The sequence below is a fragment of the Pseudoliparis swirei genome, chromosome 20, assembly GCF_029220125.1.
Source record: "Pseudoliparis swirei isolate HS2019 ecotype Mariana Trench chromosome 20, NWPU_hadal_v1, whole genome shotgun sequence".
Classification (NCBI taxonomy): Eukaryota; Metazoa; Chordata; class Actinopteri; order Perciformes; family Liparidae; genus Pseudoliparis; species Pseudoliparis swirei.
In genome coordinates this window covers 7,210,955-7,234,529 of record NC_079407.1, presented here as the reverse complement: position 1 = coordinate 7,234,529, position 23,575 = coordinate 7,210,955, and the positions used below count along the sequence as shown (strand labels likewise).

General features: G+C 43.1%; 1 protein-coding gene across 2 annotated transcripts; it reads left to right on the top strand.

Moving 5' to 3' along the window:
• Positions 1 to 409: 409 nt before the first annotated feature.
• brwd1 (bromodomain and WD repeat domain containing 1) lies at positions 410 to 21,940 on the top strand. 2 transcript variants are annotated; one of them, XM_056441082.1, is made up of 44 exons: positions 431 to 658; positions 775 to 833; positions 947 to 976; positions 1,192 to 1,251; positions 2,218 to 2,368; positions 2,506 to 2,604; positions 3,191 to 3,351; positions 3,656 to 3,877; positions 4,378 to 4,478; positions 5,335 to 5,405; positions 5,583 to 5,683; positions 5,819 to 5,859; positions 5,974 to 6,075; positions 8,095 to 8,248; positions 8,367 to 8,501; positions 8,898 to 9,026; positions 9,321 to 9,469; positions 9,727 to 9,803; positions 10,026 to 10,241; positions 10,335 to 10,518; positions 10,819 to 10,909; positions 11,192 to 11,302; positions 11,431 to 11,501; positions 11,809 to 12,064; positions 12,248 to 12,364; positions 12,591 to 12,698; positions 12,872 to 12,996; positions 13,684 to 13,766; positions 14,005 to 14,116; positions 14,516 to 14,577; positions 14,703 to 14,858; positions 15,020 to 15,140; positions 15,250 to 15,375; positions 15,512 to 15,578; positions 15,803 to 15,853; positions 16,034 to 16,159; positions 16,238 to 16,390; positions 16,575 to 16,735; positions 16,880 to 17,061; positions 17,678 to 17,803; positions 17,900 to 18,046; positions 18,141 to 18,941; positions 19,068 to 19,223; positions 19,333 to 21,940. In XM_056441082.1, the coding sequence occupies exons 1-44, from the start codon at positions 622 to 624 to the stop codon at positions 20,796 to 20,798; spliced, it is 7,254 nt and encodes a 2,417-aa protein (XP_056297057.1). In that variant the 5' UTR covers positions 431 to 621; the 3' UTR covers positions 20,799 to 21,940. The 2 variants fall into 2 exon arrangements, with proteins under 2 accessions (XP_056297058.1, XP_056297057.1); XM_056441083.1 differs by lacking the exons at positions 12,248 to 12,364; positions 12,591 to 12,698; positions 12,872 to 12,996; ... (15 more) ...; positions 19,068 to 19,223; positions 19,333 to 21,940 and adding an exon at positions 11,681 to 11,714 and having other exon boundaries at positions 410 to 658; positions 11,809 to 12,018.
• The last annotated feature ends 1,635 nt before the right edge of the window (positions 21,941 to 23,575 follow it).

The following is a 23,575-nucleotide window of genomic DNA, read 5'->3' as shown; positions in this document are numbered from 1 at the left end:
GTTATTTGCTTAGTTACATGTCACCAACAAAATAGGATTTAGGCAGTATAAATTCACCTTCGTGCTGATATTAAATAATTCACTCACTATTTAATTGTTGCTTTCACCCTTTGAATAGTGGTTTGATGATTTTACTAAATTTATAACGCTCATTTATCAATCAATAAATTTGAATAAAGAATTGGCAACCGTTGAGTATGACGTCATTTTCTGAACTCATTATCCTGGTAAAAAAAAAAGGGGCCGGCCGTTTGATCTGTGTACAATTGAAATTAAATTATTTTATTTTAAAGGTGGGATGTATACATCGTATCAACACTTGACTTCCATCAAATAATGTTATTATTGCGAGTCGTCGGGCCAACGTACACTTTTGTCTTTTGTTGAAAGTGCTCCTCCCTACCCCCTTTTTCCTGTGTTACTCCGCTGTGGCGGAAGTAAGTCGTATCGCTCGGGCCTCATCCTTCCAATGGCGACTGCAAACAGGCTGAATAGAAAGCGGGAGCAACCGTGGAGGGGGTCAGAGCTGTGTAACCGAAATTAAATAAATATATCATAGTCTCTGTAGTCACAAAGTTAGCCTAAAAAATTGTTTCGCCTCTCCAAATCACGGCCGATTCAATGGCCAAAAATCGGAACATTTCGCTCCTTGAGTCGGGTAAGCCGCAGAAAGTAAACCCGATTGATCGCTTGATTTCCAACGATATCGCTCGCGCTAATTGATACCCTAACTGCTTTTTCCTGACTGTTAACGTCTCCACTGTTCAATTTCAGAGCTCTATTACTTGATTTCTCGTTTCCTCACAACGGGTCCATGTCGGAGAGCGGCTGAGGTGAGCTGGTGGGCTTTTGACTAGCAACACTGCTATTTCAAAATAGTTAGACTTGCTAGTTTATAACGGAGTTAATAGAGGCAATCTAATCTGAATCTTGTAATCCACTGCAGGTTCTGGCGAGCGAACTACAGGACTATCAGGTGTGTATCCCGGCTGCCTCTGCTGCTGGTTAACCGCCAACGTTAGCCGATTTCCGTCGGTTTTGACTTAGTCTGGGCACAAAACTTGTCCACTTTTTTTTAAATACTTCTGGACGTCTCACTCTTTTGACAATATTTTTGTGTATCTTCTCGCTGTGTGTGCACGCTCGTGCTTTCTGTGGGGACTCCGCTTTACCAAACTGTGTTTTCGACAGCTCTTTCCCGGGAGATTGGACTGGCTGGGGAACCAGCACCCGAGAACATATGAAGATGTGGTGAGATTTAACTTTGTATCTGTTATTAGGCTCATTGTCAGCGGGTTGTTTTTGTCTTGTGACAGGGGGGACTCGGCGTCCATGCTCTGTTCTTGTTTACGGTCTTTGTTCTTTTTTCTGATGGACTACCGTTGGATTATCTTGATCTGGAGCGGTGGATGTGGTCGCAAGTCCTTCCCGCGGACTTAATTCGTCAGAGTGAACCGTGCGGTCGTTCAGAAAACTGAATTTGGATAGATGGTTTAATATTATTTAGCCCCGACTGTTGTACTGCAGAAAGGGTGGGTAGTTCGGCTCCTCGTTAGGTCGAGACAGCTCCACTGGCCAATCAGAGGCCGAGATGCGGTGTCTCTGCGTTATTTAGCTTGTGACCTGCACTGTGATTGGTCCATAAAAAGAGAATCCACGCCTCGGAATATGAGTCGAGAAGCACATGAAACAACCAAACTACCCTGTCCAACATATATTCGTACTAAACTGTTTAGGCCGTCTACAGTCCCTGCAATACTACCTACAACTAAAGACCACACCATGTCATATATATAGTAGAATTTAGCTACCTAGAATGATCTCAAATCAAGATGTTTTTTTGGTCGTTTTGCTATTTTTCATATGAAGAAAACTTAACCAGACTGATCAGGGCAGAATTCTACATTGCATAACATTCTGCAAAAAAAACATCTGCATTAGGGAGACTTTCAAATATTCTGGTTATTTATAAATATGTTTATTGAAATAAAATGCATCAGAAAGCAATGAGATATGTCGACCACAAGTTCTGACAGCCACAGATTACATCTTCAAAGTATTTGGATTTAAAAGAGGGCAGCAAATCCTTTCATTTAAGGTGGTTGTTTGAGATTTTAGTGACCTAATTGATTATCAAAATGGTTGTTTATTTGAACAATTGTTGTATTCAGTTTGATGTCACACCTTAGTGTTTTTTCTTCTTCTTTGACCTGTCAGGTCGCAGCCAACAGACATATTTCACCAGACCATTTGCTACAGATATGCAAGCAGATTGGACCAATCCTTGACAAAGAAGTGCCATCATGTGTCCCAGGTGTATACTCTCTCCTGGGGTCTGGAAAGCAGTCAATGCTTCGGACTGCAAAAGGTACCTCATCTTCAAGCCACATCCAAATATTATGTGGAATTTAAAATAAGCTTCTTTCCCCTCTCCATAGAAATGGACTATGTATTGGTAATTATACATGCTTCTTACACCGATAAACGATTTGTTTTGTCTCTCAGACTGCGGCACTGTGCGGTTTAATGCTTCGTCATATGCAGCCCTTCACCGGGGCAGACCACCAGAGAGGCCTTTCAGCTGCAAGAAACCTCCACACCTAGGTAAGTCTGGCCTCACTCAATATTCCTTTGGTGTGTATTTTTTTTTAAATAAATTAAATGGGCGTGCTGGAAACTGGTACATGTACTTGGCATGTAATTGCTCCCCCCAATTAACCCTCCATATTATGTGTGCTGATAAGTCTTGAGCGCATTCAAAATTCTGAATTCAAAATTGCTTTTCAAGGACTGTGGTCATACACTATGATTCACTGGGTATTTTTCTTTACCCTGACGGTTCAGTTTTAATTGGAAGGCATTTTTTGAGGCTGTCTTGATGCAGTCTGTTGCTCCCACATTGCTAGTTGTTATCATTTCAACAAGAGATTCGCAAGGAAATATTGGTATTTTTCCAATGCTTTAACTATACTTAAAAAGGTCTATTGAAAGACCATGCATTTACATGCTTGGTTAAGCCCAAGAATATATTTCCCGATATTCATTCCCATCACGTGATGATGATGATGCACCTTATCACATCAGATTAATTGTATCCCAAGCCCACATATATTTTTGTTGATTCCAGTCTTGTTGCACCCCTGTAATTTTCAACCCTATTTTCTGATGTTTGGCATCTTTTCATCAACAGTGAAGGTCCATCGAGGGAGAGAGCTTACAGGAGCGCAGCGCTTCAGCTCCATCAATCCTGTCAGCAACTATGAGCACATGCGGCTGCATAGGCGGATCCTAGGGCATCTGTCTGCAGTGTATTGTATCGCATTTGATCGCACCGGCCTCAGGATCTTCACAGTAAGATGGAACTTGTCAACATATCGCACTACTCGGGAAGAAACCGCTATTCAATGTGCAATGATGACAGTGTTTTTAACTTTGCCCTTGCTCTTCTGAAACACTGATTTGCACAGTGGGGAAAACGCAGAATTGTTAATACTGCACATTTATGAATTTGACCCTCAGCTGACTGTAACTGGACATACTTGATGTTATGATCAGATCCAAGTTATGTCATGGGGGAGTCCTCAAGTGCTTGCCACCATCTCCTTGATGTTTTCTAATATATCCTCAAGTAGAAATTGGTATTTTTCTTTGTCAGGGCTCAGATGACTGTCTGGTGAAGATTTGGTCTTCCTTTGATGGAAGGCTTCATTCGACACTGCGAGGACACTCTGCAGAGATCACGGACCTGGCGGTTAATTATGAGAACACACTAATTGCTGCGGGAAGCTGTGACAAGAGCATCCGTGTGTGGTGCCTTCGTACTTGTGCCCCTGTGGCTGTGCTGCAGGGGCACAGTGGATCCATTACCTCCCTACAGGTAAAGGGATCTCTTGTTTCTTTTTTTAATATACTGGCATTACTTAAAAGGCCAGTATATTATCATGACAAAGTTAACATGAATCAGGGACCATTACATCGGGTAATTCTGTGTAAATGTTTTTCAAAAGGTCCAATAAGATCATTATTTATTGTATCGCGCCTAAAAGATTGGGTCGCAGAATATGTTTTTGCTGCATTGACAATATTTGAAATAGCAGGAGTAGCAAAGTTGTTGTTTTATAGAAAAAAAATATGTTTTCATCAGTCTTTTATTCTTTCATTTTATTGCTATGACAACTTCCCATTCCCAAATCTTGACTGCAATATGCACATGATGCTGGGTGGATGGAAACATACTTCCTGTTACCATAGTCTACACTGTGGTCTCGTCGTCTGGTCAGGAAGGGTTCATATGTAACCCTCCCTGTAGAATCATGTTTTAAATTTAATATAATTTGTCGTTCAGATGGCTGATCTGTGACCGTCTTGTGTTCTCAGTTCGCGCCGTTTGCCAAGGGCTCAAAACGCTTCATGCTGTCCACTGGAACTGATGCCACCGTCTGCTTCTGGCAGTGGGACGTCAACAACTTCAACTTTAGGTGAGTGCTGCTTTTAATGTGATTTTGAAATGGTGACGTTCACAAATATTCAGCTGCAGTAATCAAGAAAATAAAAACCTCTGGAAAAACATGCACGGCGACGCAAATAAATATGTGTTCAGGTAAATTCATTTACATTGATCTGCTATTTTAAGGGAGCAAAGACTGATAATAGTGTATTCGTGATTTAAAGGAAACATTGACATTGCTGAGCAAACTGTTTCGCATGGTAAACTGAAGGTAAATGGTAGTTGTACATGGCAGTTCTTTTCATGGAAATGAGCAGTAGACCTCCTGCAAATGCTGGAAGACCAGTCAAACTGTATTGGTAGGATGACGGCATTCAAAGAGCCGGCTTTACTTTGACTTTCAAGCATATAGTTGTTTAGCAAGCAACCGGATAAACGTCTAAAACAAGTAGAATACTGACTTGACAGTTATCTTAAAGTTCCTTCAAGTGCGTTGATGAGTCACACCTGAAAAGGGAATGTGAGACGAGCCTCTTACCTGGCTGTTAGTCACTTCCGTCATCCTTAAATTGAAATGCCAGTTAGATGAGATGAGACGTACACTTTTTTATTTTTAGAATATGCCGGCAAGTTGAGACTAGATATAAAGGTGAGGGGTGGTGCTAGTGTTGTAAATGAATTTAACTGCTGGTTGCCATTGGACATGAATGGGCAAATGGTGCAGACAATTTTTGTAATTCTTTTTCAAGGACCACTGTACACAGATATTGTGTATTTTACTGTGCACTTTACTCTTTTAGTGAAATGTACTTTTCATGCCAGTAAAATATCGTCACTTGTCCAGTTCTGAATACAATTAGTAAAACATTTTATTTCTATCTTTCAAGTGATCGGCCACACAAATTCATAGAGCGGCCGAGACCAGGAGTTCAGACTGTGTGCTCCTCATTCAGTCCAGGTAATTACTAATTTTAGGTTGACTGATATGTTGAATACAAATACTGCGTTATTATTGTGATTATGTGTACTCTTTGTTTATTTAACCTGGATATTTGCTATTTCATGTATTAGAGCATACGTTTATAGAATTATCATCTAGCTAGCCACATTAACTACAAACACATCTTTTTTTCAGGTGGAATGTTCTTAGCAACAGGAAGTACTGATGACGTCATCCGAATATATTACTTGGGAGGCGGAAGTCCAGAGAAGATATCGGAGCTCCATGAGCACACGGTGAGAACCCTCTGAAAAGCCAAACATATACACAAACCTTCATCTGCATTATCTGATTAAAGGTATTAAAGATTCAACAATTACATGACACAGTTACTAATGATTACTCTCCCAATATTTCTGCTTTCTGTTCAGGACAAAGTTGATAGCATTCAATTCTGCCATTCGGGTGAAAGGTACAGTAAAATCATTCTTGATTTTTATTTATTTCTTTTCATAGTAGATATGCTGAATTACATTTCAACGGTGTATGAAGTGATGGTTCATAGTTTGGCGCTGTCCTGTCTCAGGTTTGTGAGTGGAAGCCGAGATGGAACGGCTCGGATCTGGAAGCTTCATCTGCGTCAGCAGTGGAGGTGCATCCTGCTCAACATGTCGGCCACTCTTCCAGGGTAAGGAGCAGTTTGCTGTCGTACACCAGTGTGCATTCTTAGTGTAGATTCCCCAATATCTGTGTCTCTTAAGAAGTAAGAGTGAGACAAGGATGGACACTTTCTCAGCAGCAGGATATGCAAGGACACGGTTCTCTGTAGGAAAGTATTTGGAAGATGTGCTGTATCATTTGCTCCATTGGTCGCCTCAAAGGGCTGTTGGAGCATGTACAAGTAAACCTGGTGCTCATGTAAGCTCAGGAATTCATTTTCCGAATGTTTTATTTATTCCCTTGTCAGATTGTATTAGTCTTAGCACAGGCGAGATGTCTCGCCTGTTTTGTCAAGCAGTTAATGGATTGTGAAGACATTTCTTCCTCCTATGGACTGAAATAGGTTTTTCTGCATGCAACATCATTATTTTTGGATTATTAAAAAAATGGCGATTGCTGAAAATCTTTGCCTGCTGATGTTAATAATTTAGTAAAATACAAAAATGTTGGACTAGTTTGCCATGATTTTTTAAAATTCATTAATCCCAGATTTAAATATACTTTTAGATAAATGGTTCAAATTAAGTGCCCTGGCTTTATATTTGTTTGGTCTGACAAAATGTAGAGCCTTTTTCTTACCTGGTTGTTGAATTTTAGGAAAATGAAGGCAGTGTGATCTGCCTGCTAAAACATTAAACTAACGAAATATATTTAAGCTGAGGATGGTGAAAATACTGGGAGGGGGTAACAAAATCATTTTAAAAACTATTTTGTTGGTACTCCCTGCTGTCGTGCTTCATGGACAAAATTGTATGCTGGATCCTCAACGTTGTATCTGTCTAGCAAAGCAATTTCCTGGACAAACATTGAGGCTTTATTTCAGTCAGTCATACAGAATCCGTATAAACATAATGTATTTGTGCAAATACAGTTCATTGATGAAATATAGATATCAGTCTAGCAATACTTTCAGCTACCGTCACTGTTTTTTAGAATGCAAGTCACCGAAATATTGTTTGCCGCCCAGAGCTTATCTGTCTGCCACGAGAGGAGCTAGAAAGGAGCCTCACTGGCAGTTTCTACAATTGGCTCGTCTGTCAAAAGCATTTTCACTGCCTTTCACATTTAATGGCCAGAAATACAAGCATGTATTCAGTTTGGTACCCTGTGTTAAATTAGCATCACATTGGTTTATTTGTTTGTATCGCGGAGGTCACATTCATATCATACTAAATGCTCCCTGTCTGGTCAAGTCAATTTTATTTATAAAGCCCATTATCACAAATGACAAATTAGCCTCAGGGTGCTTTACAATCTGTACAGTACACGGCACCCTCTGGTCTTTTCAACCCGGTCTTTGAAAAAAGAAAAACTCCCCAAACACACAACCTCAGGAAGAGAAACTGAGGAGAGATCCCTCTCCCAGGACGTACAGACGTAAAATGTTGTGTACGGAATAACCAAGATCATTAAAAGCACTAATCTAGACAATCCATATGACATATAAATACACAACTTCTTTTTTTTTTTTAAAAGGGATGGTTTCAAGGGAATGTCAAGCAACTTCTAATTGTTGCTAAGCATTTAGAGCCTGAACTACACAATCTCTGCTCCCCAAGTAGCCTGAAAAGAGAACAGGCTGCACACAACAATTAGAAACTATGTCAAGCACATCATTCACGCAGATGAGGAAATGAAACAAACGCACAGGGGGAGAGAGTCATCGGGAGAGACTGAATCTCCTGGAGGACGAGAACCAGATCCAGCATGTGGAATGAGACAGCGAGGAGAGAGGGAGGGGGAGGGAGATATCTCTGTGCAATGTTCGCGATTTGGATATTGTGAAAGAGAAAGTACATAAAATGGAAACAAAGAAAATTAATGGAAACATTAATTTAAATTAATTACATTTTAAATGCAGCATCAGATACAAGCAACTCATTATTGTCTTGTCATTTGGGTAATTAATCAACTGTAGCTCCATAAGGTGGTATGCTTTGAGATGTGCGTCAAATAGTGTGTAATATTTGATGTTTCTGTCTTTCAGTATTGAGCCAATGAGTGAAGAGGAAAGCTACTTCAAACCCAAAGTCACCATGGTGGCGTGGGATCGCCATGATATTACAGTCATCACGGCTGTTAACAACCATCTCCTCAAAGTGTGGAACTCCTACACAGGACAGCTGCTACATATCCTAAAAGTAATTGTGCACAGTGTTGTGTTTCTCATAGAGCAAAGTGGACATTGCAACCACAATATTTTACCTCCATTAATTGATTAATTTTCAAACCAGAGACTAACTTGAACATTGTTTTCAGGGCCATGAGGCTGAGGTGTTTGTCCTGGAGCCGCACCCTGTGGACCCGAGGATCATCCTGTCTGCCGGCCATGATGGGAACGTCTTCATATGGGATCTGCTGCGAGGGGCAAACACACAGCACTACTTCAACATGGTACACTGAGCACTATGGAAACATGGCATTTACAACAACAGTTCTGCAGCACGACGAACAAACAATTGGAGACCCACCATGACGCACATGTCAAAGATGGCAAAAAGCAATGCCGTTAAAAACAGACCTAGTTCAGTATTTGTCATCAGTTTACCCCGTTCTCAAAGTGTTTTTTCCTCATGAATCTTCTACTTCAGGCCTACAATATTTTGTATTTAAAAACCCCCACCTTCCATCCATTTCTGTACTGTTCAACTGCTGCATTTGTTTAGTTTCCCCTTCACAACGTGTGTTTTAAGGTCCTGCAGGATCTGAAAAGAAGAAAAAAAGCATTCAAGAAAGTTTCCCTGCCTAACGAGTTTCTGTACCTGGGGTGGTTTTGTGTTTCTCATCTAGATTGAGGGCCAGGGTCATGGAGCCGTTTTCGATTGCAAATTCACCCCTGATGGGCATCGTTTCGCTTGCACAGACTCCCATGGCCATCTGCTCATCTTCGGCTTCGGCAGTTCAAAGCCGTATGAGAAGGCAAGAGTACATCTCCGTTTAGATCTTGAGACAAACAATTGTAGCCAGATTAAATCTATTGTAATGCTGTTTTTGGGGATACCTGTTTTCAATTTAAATAGCATTAGCATTCTCCAGATTAAGACATTGTTATAGCCCTTGAATTTGAACTCTTTCAAATCTTGTATAGTCTAAAAACCTAACATTGGACATCCCAAAATAAGTGTCTAAATAATCCCACAAAATATGAAGATAACAAAAGCTGCAGGGTGAAGCCATAACTTGAACTTCCTCTGTCTCCCGGCCGCCACACAGCTTCCAGACCAGGTGTTCTTCCACACAGATTACCGACCGCTGATCCGGGACACAAACGGCTTTGTGCTAGACGAGCAGACGCAGCAGGCGCCCCATCTCATGCCCCCACCTTTCTTGGTGGATGTGGATGGAAACCCCCATCCACCAAGGTAGACATGATGACCTATCAGTTATACACCAGCTATTCAGTCTTCAGTTATTACGTACAGGTTTGGGTGTTCTAAATGTTTGTCCTCTGCAAATTCTCGATGCCTTAGGCCGTTCTGAAAAGCAATAGTAGGGTTGGGCAGGTAAAAAATGTTGGTTTGACTTGAAGCTAGTAACGATTAGAAATCTGTGGTCGATATAAATGCATGCAATGTTTCTCATGGTTAACATTGTTTAAATGTCTTTTCTTGATTTTCAGGTACCAGCGTTTAGTCCCGGGCCGAGAGAACATTGCTGCTCAACACCTGGTTCCTCAGCTGGGATACGTAGCCACCAGTAAGCAACCGGCCATAAGCAGGCCTTACATTGACTATAATAAGCTTGTTTAGTTTGCAGAGAAAAAAAAGAGGTCATTTTTTAATAAATAAATCACAAATGAATGTACTGGATTGAAGAACATCTGAACCGTATCTGTTGTGTCTTCAGAAGCCACAGTAAGTGTTTAACCTCTGCCACCATCACACTAATGCTCCCGGTATTGTTGTTTGTCGTCTTCAGGTGATGGCGAGGTCGTGGAGCAGGTGATCAGCCAGCAGACTGCAGAGCACGATGAAGTTTCGATACGGCGCAGCACCCTTTTGGACGAGGCCATCCGAAATCTGCAGCAACAACAAGACCGGCAGGGCACAGAGTTGGTAGTGGGAGCAGGACTAGAAGGGCAAGCTGAGGCACAGGGCCTTGCCTTGGCACCAGCACCGAGCACGCCACGTAGAGGTATCGATACGCCGCCAGTGTTTTTATCTCATTCTTTCGGGCATATTGATCCACGGAGCTGTTGGATGCTAGCTCTGTGATCTCTCGTTGCAGTGTCTGTGAATGATCGAGCGGACGTGCAGTCGCCCCCTAATGTGGGTCTGCGCCGCAGCGGACAGGTGGAGGGCGTCCGGCAGATGCACCAGAATGCTCCTCGCAGCCAGATGGCCACAGAGCGAGATCTGCAGGCCTGGAGACGCAGGGTGGTGGTGCCTGAGGTGGCACTCAGCAGCTACAGGTACCAGATATAACAATATCACCATCCTGAAGACGGGGCATGTGTATGCCTGGCAATGTCTGTACTGCTGTGGTGTTATATATTTAAGTAGAAATTGATTATTGTTCCCTCCATTTTAGATTGCATCAATATTTGAATTATACTCAATAGAATTCCAATTCATGTCATAAAAGCGTTTCCTCAAGCAACAGAGACTGGTTTACATACCTAATGAGATTTTACAGCATTTATTTTACTTGACATGTTGTGGCTGTTCCACTTCAATTTCATACAACATGGATCTCTTCGTCTTTTTTTTAGGATCCAGGAGCGACTTCGAGCAGCCAGAGGCGATGAGGAGGTGGTTCTGTATAATGCAAAGAAGAGGCGCATTATCTACAGCAGCTGTCGAGTAGGTTTCCATGTTGGACGTCTTCAATGGCAATTTGTGTATTGGGAATAATCATCAGGCAATGTGTACTGTATTTAGCAGGAAACGGCATATTCATTAAAAGTGTTGTGTAGGAATGTGTCAAAGTGATATCTATTACTGTGTCGGTTTTAAAAAGTGTTAATTTATTTATGTATAATCAAAGATCCACATAATTGCCGGTATTTTATTTTGTCTCTGTTCACAACTATTTCTGTACAAATCTCTGCACTGGTTTTGAGTTGGAATCTGTCCCTTTTTTAGGATGATTCAGACGACGAGCCTCACACTGCGAAGCGAGCACACGGCCGCAGTGACCCGCTGGAATTCTTTGACTTGTCATGCGAAGAGGGAGAGGAGACGGCAAGTTCAGAGGTACAAACTGAGATGTCACGTTCTTCGCTTTCCAGTGACGTTGCAAAATAAATTAAAATCCTTTACGAGTACCCGTGGTCTTTTCGGGGGGGATTGTAAGCAACTTCCTTTGTTGTTGATCTGTTCAGGACAATGAATTGGATGGCAGTGAAATGGATTCCTCCAATGATGAGGAAGAGTGGAAGAGTGACAGCTCAAGGTATATCGTCTTATAGACCGAGAATACTACTATTGGGGAGTCATCCTTAGAATTTGTTTTAACATGTTTTGAGTACCAGATAAAAAGGTTTTTCCTTAATCACAAAAATTATTATATAGATGGTAAAGTTTTTTTTCTTTCATGTTAAAATGTTGTATTACTCCTTTGTGTTGTCTTAGGTGGCAATCTCCACCCATCTGGTACCCCAAGCAGGTTAAAACAAATAATTTAAAAAACTATGTTTTTCTGCCTGTTTTCGTGTGTATCTAACTTAACATTGTAATCGCCACTTCTTTTTATTGGACAGCCACACGTCCAGCGAGTACTCGGACTGGACGGCAGATGCTGGTATCAACCTGAAGCCCTCCACCCCGTTGTCGTTACGGAAACGACTCCGAGTGCAGCGCAGAATCAGCAGCTCTGAAGATGAGGAGGAAGATAATGAGAATGAAGAGGAGGAGGAAGAGGATGAGAAGGAGAAGGAGAAGCAGCAGAGTGATGAAGAGAAAAAATCTGTCAAAAGCAAAGGGAAATCCAAGAAGGCAAAGTACAAGTTACCCAGGGTGAGTTATTGAACGCATTGTGTCCAGTACACACGGTAGCCGACCTCATCCTAACCTCTCGCTGTCTGAGTCCTAACTGGTCGATCATTTCCCAGACTTTGCTTCTGTCAGGGAGAAACATAGAGATGAATTTGGTCAGAAATATGATGAAACGGGCTCATAATTACCTTCAATGTTTTACAGCGTCCAAAAATCCGACCATCCATCAATAGAGAAGTGTCGAATGAGTTCAGACCTTCAACATGGATCACGGACGTCATTCACAGGAAGTCTCCTTTTGTTCCCCAAATGGGCGACGAGGTATGTACTTTACCTTGAGAGAGGCACTCTCCAAGAGCATAAAAGAGAAATTCCGCAAAGTTGGGGAATAATTTAGCCGTTAGAAATATTGACAGTTCAGATTGTTCTTTAATTTACAGCAGCTGTATCGGTCTATTGGTGGTTTAACACGATGTCAAGATCACGATTCTGTTTCTCATCTTGTAGAAAAGTTACTGTCTAAGCTCTGAATCTCTTGCCGTGTCAGGTGATCTACTTCCGGCAGGGACACGAGGCCTATGTGGATGCAGTGAACCGAAGTGAGCTTTACCCCATCAACGTCGACAAACAGCCCTGGAAGAAAATGGAGCTACGGGTAAGACTCGGGGCAAATACGAGGAGAATAACAAAAGTTTGTGTTCGAAGAGCTCGTAAAGCTTCAATGACGTCAAGAAAAAAGAACTCTTGGATACAGAATTTCAGTTGGTTTTGTTATTTAAACGTAGGTACCCATTATTTTGTGTTTTATGTTTTTCAAATGTCTTCTAGGACCAAGAGTTTGTGAAGATCACTGGGATCAAATACGAAGTCTGCCCTCCAACACTCTGCTGTCTGAAGCTGACTCTCATTGACCACGGCACTGGCAAAATATCAGACAAGTCGTTTTCTGTCAAGTAAGCAGCTCAGTTTTCACATATTGTTGCATTTATTAACCCAATTAGTACCCCAACACACTTAACCTGACTGCACATCATATGGAGATTATGATTCTGAAATGTATTCTAGTGAATGTCTTTATTTTTGTTGTGCCTTAGTGTTATGATCAGGACAAATATTTTGAGGATAAAAATCCGGTTCTGGCTTGACATGTTGGCTGAATTTCTGGTCCTGTAATTTGTTTGATCAAATCGATATCATTCATCTACATAATTTAGCATCTGTTTTACAAAGCCAACGTCTTAAAAATGTATTGCATTGTTCTCTTAAAGTGTGGTCCCGGTTTTATCGATCAATTCATTTAAATGTAGGACATTTTTACATCTCACATCTAGAATTTAACTATTATAATCTGCAAATATCTTTAATCGTATTACCAGGGCACCTCATGTAATAAGAACTTATTCTCCATGTGTCTCATGCACCATATTTGCACGGGGATAAGCAACGTCTGAATGTACTTTAATTTACTGAAATTATCCCTCAAATATGATATTAGCGCTCTTTGTAACATCCCAAAAAGCCAAACCAAATACGATGGACCTAAAAAAAATAGGCGATTGCAAATCTTTCTAAAGGACATGCATTGAGAACCTCTGGTTTAGTGTACTTCCGCATGAAAGTGATGTATATTTCTCCCCCAGGTATCACGACATGCCAGATGTGATAGATTTCCTCGTGTTGAGGCAAAGTTATGATGAGGCGCTTCGTAGAAACTGGCAACCAAGTAAGTTTGTGCATATTGTTAAAGATGGTAAATCCTAGCTTTAAAGACGAGTAGCATCCTCTTCATATCCATTTCAAACACAGAAGAAAGGTGCTACCAATTAGTAAATTTTTTATAACCGTCTACATTTCAAACTAATGAGTACATTTTACTCTCCAGATTTATTCTGAATTTCTGCATGTGTCTATGTATATATGTGTATATATATATAAATCGGTGAACATCTTCTCCTGTGCAGGTGACCGGTTTCGCTCCGTGATAGACGATGCCTGGTGGTTTGGTAGAATCGTCTGTCAGGAGCCCTACCAGGCGGAATACCCTGACAGTCTCTTCCAGTGCTTCAAAGTCAGGTGGGAAAACACACGTCATCATGATACAGGTCGCAAATATCAGCTAGTTTCTAGGACACACTGCTTTTGTCTGGGACTAGTCTGCCTGTCCCCTAGTGGTTATTAAGAGACATGACAGTTTATCATGTTTTTCACACTTTTCTTGTAATTACAGTAACATAATGTAATATTAGTTTTTAATTGAAAATAATCATCATATTTGAAGATTAATTGCACACTTAAACAAACACACTCTCTTGCGATGGGGAGGGAGGCGGAGGGCTGTAATTCTTCTGAGCAGTAGATCGATGAAATTGTGTGCCACATGCCATATTGCTATTTTTAAGCCACTTCGAGGCGTTTGTCATACGCGCAATATTGTTGGAAGTGTGATGGTTGACTTTGGTGTGCTTTCACCAGATGGGACAATGGGGAAACCGAAAAACTGAGTCCATGGGACGTCGAACCAATTCCAGATGATGGTAATTTAGACTTTCTTTTACCATCTTATTTATGTCACATGCATAATCACACAGACCTGTCCATTCACACAAAGTGGGGTTAATGGGGCCAATGCATATTGAATAAGTCTGTCTCTACCGTGCAGCTCAGCGGCCAGAGACGGAAGGAGGCGGTATCCCTGTGACTCCAGAGGAGACGAGCGAGCTGATGTACAAGCCTCTGCCTGGGGAGTGGGGGGAGAGGAGCCGAGACGCCGAGTGCGAGCGCATCGTCGCCGGCATCGACCAGCTCATCACCGTTGGTGTGTACGCACGTAAACAAGCTCTCTGTTGCTTGCTCTCAATCGCACACTTTCACACGTTTGGTCCCAATCCACTTGCATCATCTCCAGGTTTCCGTCAACAGCAAAATAATTTCTTCCCATCCATGCTTACCCACCTTCCCACTGTGTTTCTGCTATAGGAATTGCAGCTCCCTTCTCTGGTCCTGTGGACTTAGTCCAGTATCCCACTTACTGCACTGTAATCGCATATCCCACTGACCTGGGCACCATCAGCCTGCGACTCAGGAACAGATTTTACAGGTCAGTCCCACCAGTCTTTCCTCCTCCCTCCTTCCACCAAAGCAAAGGCAGTTTAAAGAAGAAATGTTGTTTGTGAAGACGCCGTGTATTTACTCGCCTCCATCCACAGGCACCTCTCGGCATTAATTTGGGATGCCAGGTATATTGCACATAACGCCCGCACTTTCAATGAGCCGAGGAGCAAGATTGCCCACTCTGCAAAGATCATCACGAATGTCCTCCAGAAATTTGTCAAGTACGTTTTACTCTGTAGAAACTAGTATTTTGTTTTGTGATCATCTAAATCATGTGAGACCCAAATAACAGGCACAGTGCCATTCAAATAGGTTGTCTTGCACAATAAATGGACACATTCTTCCTACTTTCCCCAGTAATCCCAGCTGCACAGATATCATGGAGATTTACAATGCTGTTGAGGAAATGGATGATGAGGATGAGGTAAGTCTAATTAAATCAGCTTGAGTCATTCTTATATTTGTTTGCTCTACCATGCATTTCTGTGAAATTACTATGTGTTAGTTTCAGGAAACTTAAATGAGTTAGTTGATTGTTAGAAATGAGTTTTTCCATTTTTAGTAATTCATCTTTGGTCCTCTTTGCAACTGAAAAAGTAATCTGGTTATTAATCAACCAAATAATACAAATTTGATTACTGCCTACAGGAAGAGGATACAGAAGCACCAGGAACATCCTCCAGACACAGACTGCGTCAGGTAAATAGACGAGATGCGAGAGAAAACATAACATAGGACTTTAACGTTCTTGATTAACATTCTTGATTAACATTGTTTTTTTTATTACATCAGTTTGAAACGCATGGTAAATGATTCAATAGCAGCAGATGGCATGATTTACATGTCATGATGATGTCCTCTCTTTCTCCTCTATCGCAGCGCACTGCAGAGGTGGTGCCTGACAGAGACGCCTGGAAGGAACAGTGCAAGTATCTGCTCAACTACATATTCGAGTGCGAGGACTCTGAACCGTTCAGGCAGCCTGTGAACCCTCAGAACTATCCAGTGAGTTAACACAACAAACTGAGGGCAACATCTTTATGTTTTGATGGAGTCTAAATCATGTTTTGTTTGCTTGTCCAGGACTACCATGACATCATTGATACACCAATGGACTTTGACACAGTAAAAAGAACCTTGTTTGAAGACCGCTATGAAAACCCTGTAGAGCTTTGCAAAGACACCCGGCTAATATTTGCAAACGCTAAAGCCTACACACCCAATAAACGTTCCAAGGTAAGTGGGCTTAATAGAAGAAGAAGAAGTAGTAGAAGAAATGCTTGTGGAAGAGATTTCACGATAACTGCTCTTTAATGTTTGACATTATCGTATAAATGTAATGTTTTGAATATGCTATTCTTGATTTTCTGTTTTTGTTATGTTTGAGTTTATCTTACTTACTTTTTCTCTTCTACTCTAGATTTACAGTATGACCTTGAGGATGTCTGCCTTCTTCGAGGAGAAAATCCGAACAATCATATCAGAGTACAAAACTGCCAACAAAAGCAGCGACAGGCTCCGCCGCAGTCAGAGATTCCGCAAGAAAATGCAGCAGCAGGATCCGTCTAATGCCTCATCAAGGTCTGTTTTGAGTTATGCTTCTTTTTTTTTTAGAACAATTGCTTACAATATTCTGATAGGAAATGTTTCCGGCGCCGTTGGAGCAGTCCGGGATGTTTAGAGTTTCCTGTTTATGTTGCGTTCTTTTTCTTTTTTTTCCACAAGTCAAAAGAAAGCTGCTGCAAAAACTCAGGAAAAAGTGGAGTCGACATCGGTGACCAAATCTACCTCAGCCAAAGTGTCTGTTCCTGAGAGAGCCAGGAGGAGTCGAAGGAGTCGAAGGGGCAGCTTAGGTCACAGCTCCTCTGACGATGACTCCGGCCCCAAAGCTGCTTCATCAACTCCAGGTACAAAGGAAACTTTGCCGCTTAGTCAGTTCCTTACAGTCGTCTCATCGTTACTGGGATTTCCATAACGAGTATAAAGCAGAAATAGTGGTTATTTCTTCCATGATGGATGGCGGAAAAGATAACCGTTTCCACGGAGTAAAGCCATGGAGATAAGCCCCTCTGAGGCGCGAATGACGCTCATGTGATTGGTTGAAAATGAGGGCGACATCTGATTGGCTACAGATAGGTCTACGTTGAAAAAAACGCATTTGCAAATCGAGCCACGGCAGGGGAGTCTCAAAAACTCGACAAACAAACACATTTTAATTTATTTATGTGTGCAATGAAATGTATTTGTGAAATTGTTCTGCGTGCATTTGTAAATTTAATATTTGTGACTTGTTCTGTGCACATTTGTGATAACCCCATAACGGCGCATACAAAACTTGGGAATCAATTAGTCTCGTTATTTCTGCTCTTTTTTTTTTCTCCAGCAAATCCGTAGTTCTCTAAAAATGCTGAGGGTTGTTTGTCCAATTATCTGGATTTGGTTTCTTCACTTATTGTATGTCACCTTGGATAAAGGCATCTGCCAACTGAATGTATGAAATGTATTTTAAAAAATGTATTTCAGAGTCTGACAGTGAGAGCGAGCTGAGTGAGTCAGAGGAGGAGAAAACTCCTGGATTCTTCAGGCACCGTCAACTCAGACGGAAAGCAAAGCTTACCAGAAGCAACCGTGCCAAGCAGAGGAAAAAAGGTCAGGAGTTACGCATTCCTGTTAAGATCCAGTTTTTAATCATGCTGTGTTTTACTGGGCCATTCTTAAGTTGTACATGTGGATTGTTGTTGCTAGTTGCAGAGAGCGACAGTGAAGAAGAGGAGGATAGTGAAGGTGAGATGTCCTCCCAGGCTTCACGTCGCCGCTACCCCAGCAGGGGCAAGAACAGCCGGAGCACACGGCTGATCAGAAACAGTGCCGGTGCGGACAGAAAGCGCACGGGTAAACACGACGACTGTCTTCAAAACATTACTCTGAGCAAACAAACATCACTCGACATCATTTTAAACATCTTTCCGCATTGGCTTGTTTTCAGTGGGCAGAGCCGAGATGAACGGTCACAGCGGCAGATCGTCTCGCAGAGAGAGACGTCGCCCCCGGGTCTCCGACAGAGCAACATCCCAGGGCTCTGACAGGGAAGATAAGATCACGGTTCGCAGGTCACTCAAGAGAAAGACGGCGAGCGCGGCTATGAATAAGATGAAACTCATTGAAGCATCGGATGAGGACTTTGAGGAGCAGGATGAGGAGGAAGAGCCCAGAAGGAGCAGCAGCCGCCTTCGCCACACTGGCAAACTCATTGAAGCATCGGATGAGGAGGAAGAGCCCAGAAGGAGCAGCAGCAGCCGCCTTTGGCACACTGGCAAACTCATTAAAGCATCGGATGAGGACTTCGAGGAGCAGGATGATGAGGAGGAAGAGCCCAGAAGGAGCAGCAGCTGCCTTCGCCACACCGGCAAACTCATTGAAGCATCGGATGAGGACTTCGAGGAGCAGGATGATGAGGAGCAGGATGATGAGGAGCAGGATGATGAGGAGGAAGAGCCCAGAAGGAGCAGCAGCCGCCTTCGGCAAACCGGCAAACTCATTGAAGCATCGGATGAGGACTTCGAGGAGCAGGATGATGAGGAGCAGGATGATGAGGAGGAAGAGCCCAGAAGGAGCAGCAGCCGCCTTCGCCACACTGGCAAACTCATTAAAGCATCGGATGAGGACTTCGAGGAGCAGGATGAGGAGGAAGAGCCCAAAAGGAGCAGCAGCCGCCTTCGCCACACCGGCAAGCGCACCGCAGTGATCCAGAGCAGCTCGGATTCTGATGACCAGCCATCAAGACGGGGTATGCAATTGCTGTTTTTAGTACTTTTATCATACAACACAAAATGTTAACCATGTTATTTAAATTCAGAAAGAGTTTAGGTAGCTTACAGGATACATTTTCTATATTCTGTCCTTGTTTCTCTAGGTTCTCGAACAACAAAGGAATCGGGAGGCGAGTCCAAGGACGGCGAGGATGGCAAAAGCAGTGATGCGTCATCCTCCTCCCAGAATCTGCAGAATGGAGACTCGGGGGCCAAAAAACAGAGGACGTTAAGACGAGCTGCTAAGAATAAGGGAAATGGTAAGAAATGTACCCATCGATCATAATTGGTTTTGAATTTCTTGTTGCCACTTGCTTGGAATTGTGATGAAGGATTCTCTAATAGTTTCCCTCCTCTTTTCCTCTGCAGATACTTTGTCCCATGTGAATGGACACAGTGTAAAACATCTCAAGTTTGACCACAACTCCGAGCAGGAGGAAGCTGCAGAGGAGAGTTCTGAAGAAGCTGAAGTTTCTGTGTCTCGGAAACCCTCCAGAAGCAGAGCAGCCACTCAAGCCAGAAAAAAGAGGATTACAAGTGAGGAGGAGGAGGAGGAGGAGGAGGAGGAGGAGGAGGAGGAGGAGGAGAAGAAAGAAGAGGAAGACGACGACGACACTGAACACAGGACCACGCGACACAAACTTCCCGTCAGCTCCGATGAAGAGGAGAAAGTCAGCTCTCAGAAACACCCACACCAAAATGGAAGCAATGTGGAGGATGCAATCCACAAGGACTCTAAGAAAAAGTGTAAAGTTTCACCGTCAAAAAGCCAAGACAAACAAAAATCTGCCTCAACTAATAAAGTGGATGTTGCTGAATCAGAGGAACTCGGTGATTCTCCAAAGAAATCCAGTCCGCGCAAGAAAAGACTGAAAAAAGCTGAAGTACGCAAAGCAGAAAGCCATCACTGGAGTGAGGAGTCGGAGGCTGAAATCAAGTCAACGAGGTCAACCAGAAACAAGACGACATCGAAAAGGCCTCGTGGCGTCACCTCCGCTTCAGAGAGTTCTGAGCAGGCCTGCAAACCCAAGAAGAAGAAGACGAGGAGGAAATGCTCCGCCGTCCCATCAGACGAAGGGTCGAATAAGTCCGACAATATATCAAACAGACGGCGGAATCTCCGAGCCCTCCCGAAAAAGAAATACAGCAGTGACAACTCTCTCTCTGAAGAAGAAGACTCTGCTTCTGCAAGCCAGCCTAAAGAGGGAAACGGGAACAAAACAGCCACAGCATCGAGGGAAGACCGGTACAAAACGAGGGAGTCGAACAGAACCTCACCTATTGAAGCCAGGAATCCGCTGTCTTCCACCAGAAAACGCATTTACACCTCCGATTCTGAAGATGAGAAGGTTGGAAAGAAAGAGCCAGTGTCCAAGAACCATAAAAACAGGAAGTCGGGCACCTCAAAGCGTCCCAAAAAGGAATCCAAACAAAAGGGTGGTAACCGCATCAAGGAAGACGCCTCGTTCCGGTCTGATTCTGGCGAGGGGGCCAAGCAGCAAGGCGTTGATCCTTTGAGGAGGAGGAAGAATGCGAAGAAGCCAAAACGTAAACGAAAGGAAAGCTACAGCAGCAGCAATCACAGTTCAGACTCGGAAAGCCAGCGTTCGTCTTCAGCCTCCGAGAACTCGTTTGCCAGCGGTCCAAAGAGGAGGAGTCGCAAGCGGTCCGGAGTTGGTGAGAGGACGGCGAGCCGCCGGCTCAAGCAACGCCGCCAGTGGTCCACTTCGGAAGAGGACGAGTACAGCAACAAGTTGTGCAGCAAGTCGCAGAAAAAGCGCGTGAACACTCGTAACCGGGGGAAGCGGACAGTAAGTTATCACGACAGCGAGTAAAGGACGTCGCAGCAGGACCTGGAGGAGGGACGGACATTAACTGGAGACCTTTAGAGACACTTGATGGCCACGTGATGGTAGTAGCACTGGAGTCCTCGAGAGCAAATGCTGTGAATCTGTTTCATTCAGGGATATTTATATTTTCTATGAAAAACATGTTTATAAATGTAATACAAATTCAAGCATTTGAAAAGCTGGTTTTCACAAGAATAAAGAGCAAAACACCACCTCCCACAGTGCTTGTTGTGATCTGGCCCACAGAGGCAACCATTCTGGGGAATCGTGTCCGCTTGGGTGCTCTTGAATATACCTCTGTTAAATGGCTTGCACTAAGATACACTGTAATGAGGTATTTAATACACTTTTGCATTAGAAACTCAGGGGTCAAATACGTTTACTGGAGTCTCAGACATGCAGTTGGTTTTTTGAACTTAAGGACAAGAGATAATTCCAGGTTGGCAGATGTCCAAGCACACTCACTGGGACAACGAATTCATGGTCAGACTTTGATTACAGAACTCCTTTGTAAATCCACACACTTAATGCTTTGACTGTATTTTAAGTTGATATGAGCCAAATGAACGAATATGTATTCTTTCCCCCCCCCCCCATACCATTTCTTTTTTCTTCTTTTATTGATTAGTTTTGTGTTGTTTTCTAGTGAATAGATGTAAATAGTTGATTGAAAATGACTGTGAAAGGTTTGCTGATCAGTCGGTATCAAAACGTTTATTTAAATTTGAGCTTTGTCATTTCTTTTTTGTTTGTACATTTAACTACATTGTCTTGCCAGATGTCACAAATTGGTACCTTTTTGCCAAGTACATGGGAACAAAAGTACTTACTGCGGAAAAACTGTGATTTCTCATATTGGGAAGACCTTTTTATTGTTATCCTGTGTTATCTACTTTCAGTATTAAATTGATTTTCAGAGATGACTTAAAGCATTTTGCCAGTCACATGGTTTAGTTTTTTAGGATGGGGAGGTTTCTAAATACAGTCGCTTTATGACATTTTGCTTAATGTTTTTCATACTACACCTTTAATAAATCGGGTTCACAGGAAAACTGTTAATGCAATGTGGTTGTGGAGTGCAATGAATGAGTTATTCCTCATATTAATAAAGACATCATTTCAAGGTGTATGATGAGTTTGGCTTTATTTTATCCAATGAATCCAATCATGTCTCATAGGGTCATTGGACCCTATGAGCAGGGATGGATTAACCAACGGGCCTACCGGGCCCAGGCCCAGGGGCCCATGAGCTCAGGGGGCCCCTGGGCCTGGGCCTCCGCGCGTGACGTCGCTGTGATTAACATTGTATTGATATGAATATGATGATATGACACGATGCGCCGTATGCCGGTATATGCTAGGCTTAAGTCATTCATGTCAGTAACAGGGCCCCAATAGTCCTACTGAGGGATGGATTACCGAACGAGCCTGCCGGCACCAGGGGCCCATGAGCTCAGGGGCCCCGTGAGCTCAGGGGGCCCATGAGCTCAGGGGCCCATGAGCTCAGACGTCACGCGCGGAGGCTCAGGCCCAGGGGCCCATGAGCTCAGGGGGCCCCTAAGCCAGAGCCTCTGCGTGAAGTAGCTGTTATTAACTTTGTATTGATATGATGATATGACACGATGCGCCATAGCCGGTATATGCTAGGCTTAAGTCATTCATGTCATGGTCATATAATTCGCGTTATGTTGTCTGCTCAGCTCCGGTATCGTTGTTCCATACGGACTGTTTTGTTAGCGATGTTTTTTTTAACAATTTTTTTTTGCGGGTGTGGGGGGGGGGGGGCCTTGACACGTCCAGGCCCAGGGGCCCGTGGTTTCTTAATCCGTCCATGCCTATGAGACGGCATAGATCCTATCTGCCTGATGGATCATCGAGGTCTGGGTCGTGGAATTCCTGCTGCCAACTACGCCACTGCCCTGTTGAGACTCCGCCCACTCCTCTACCTCCACCTGCCTGATAGATCGTGGAGGTCTCCATCGTGGAATATGCCTACTATGAACTATTCATACACTCTGTCATATTCATATGTACAAAGATAAGGCTGAGGCTCTCCTGTAAATGAGTCCATGGCAGCGCCCCGGTTTGAATGACTTCCGCATCCAGCGCCACGAGAGCAGCAGCAGCCAATTAGATCCAACAGCGGAGCAGCTCAGCGCTGATTGGCTCTCACAACGCAGCGTTCTGGTTCTGTGCTGTGACGTCGCTAGTGACGTCACAGAGCACCGTTGTATATAGAGCAGACTCGAGCGCTGTTTTGTGGTCTACTTGAGGATCTGGGAGAGTCCTGGGGACCAGAATATGGTAACCAGGATGTGTACCCTAGGTACTCGTAGACTGATTTAGAGCAGGCTCAAGCACATATATATATATGTGAATGTGATGTATACACATGTACATACATAACTACATGGTGAACTAATCTTACATCAGGTTGTTCAGCTGTAGTAAGACGACATTGAAGGCCTAGGTAGAAAATGCACGGCCCGCCACTGTATTCATTGAATGTATTTTAACCCTAAATCTGTCCTTCTGTACACATGACATCTATTGCACCTGTCCATCCTGGAGAGGGATCCTCCTCTGTTGCTCTCCTGAAGGTTGCTTCCCTTTTTTCCCCGTGAAGGGTTGTTTGGGAGTTTTTCCTGATCCGATGCGAGGTTTTGGGAAAGGGATGTCTATGTGTACAGATTGTAAAGCACTCCGAGGCAAATTTTTAACCCTTGTGTTGCCTTCGGGTCAATTTGACCCGATTCAATGTT

Coding starts and splice junctions, on each gene's coding strand:
- brwd1 (XM_056441082.1), top strand. CDS start 622: ATGGCCAAAAATCGGAACATTTCGCTCCTTGAGTCGG. Junction 2,369..2,505: donor AATGCTTCGGACTGCAAAAG/GTACCTCATCTT, acceptor TTTGTCTCTCAG/ACTGCGGCACTGTGCGGTTT. Junction 15,376..15,511: donor GTCCTCCAGAAATTTGTCAA/GTACGTTTTACT, acceptor TACTTTCCCCAG/TAATCCCAGCTGCACAGATA.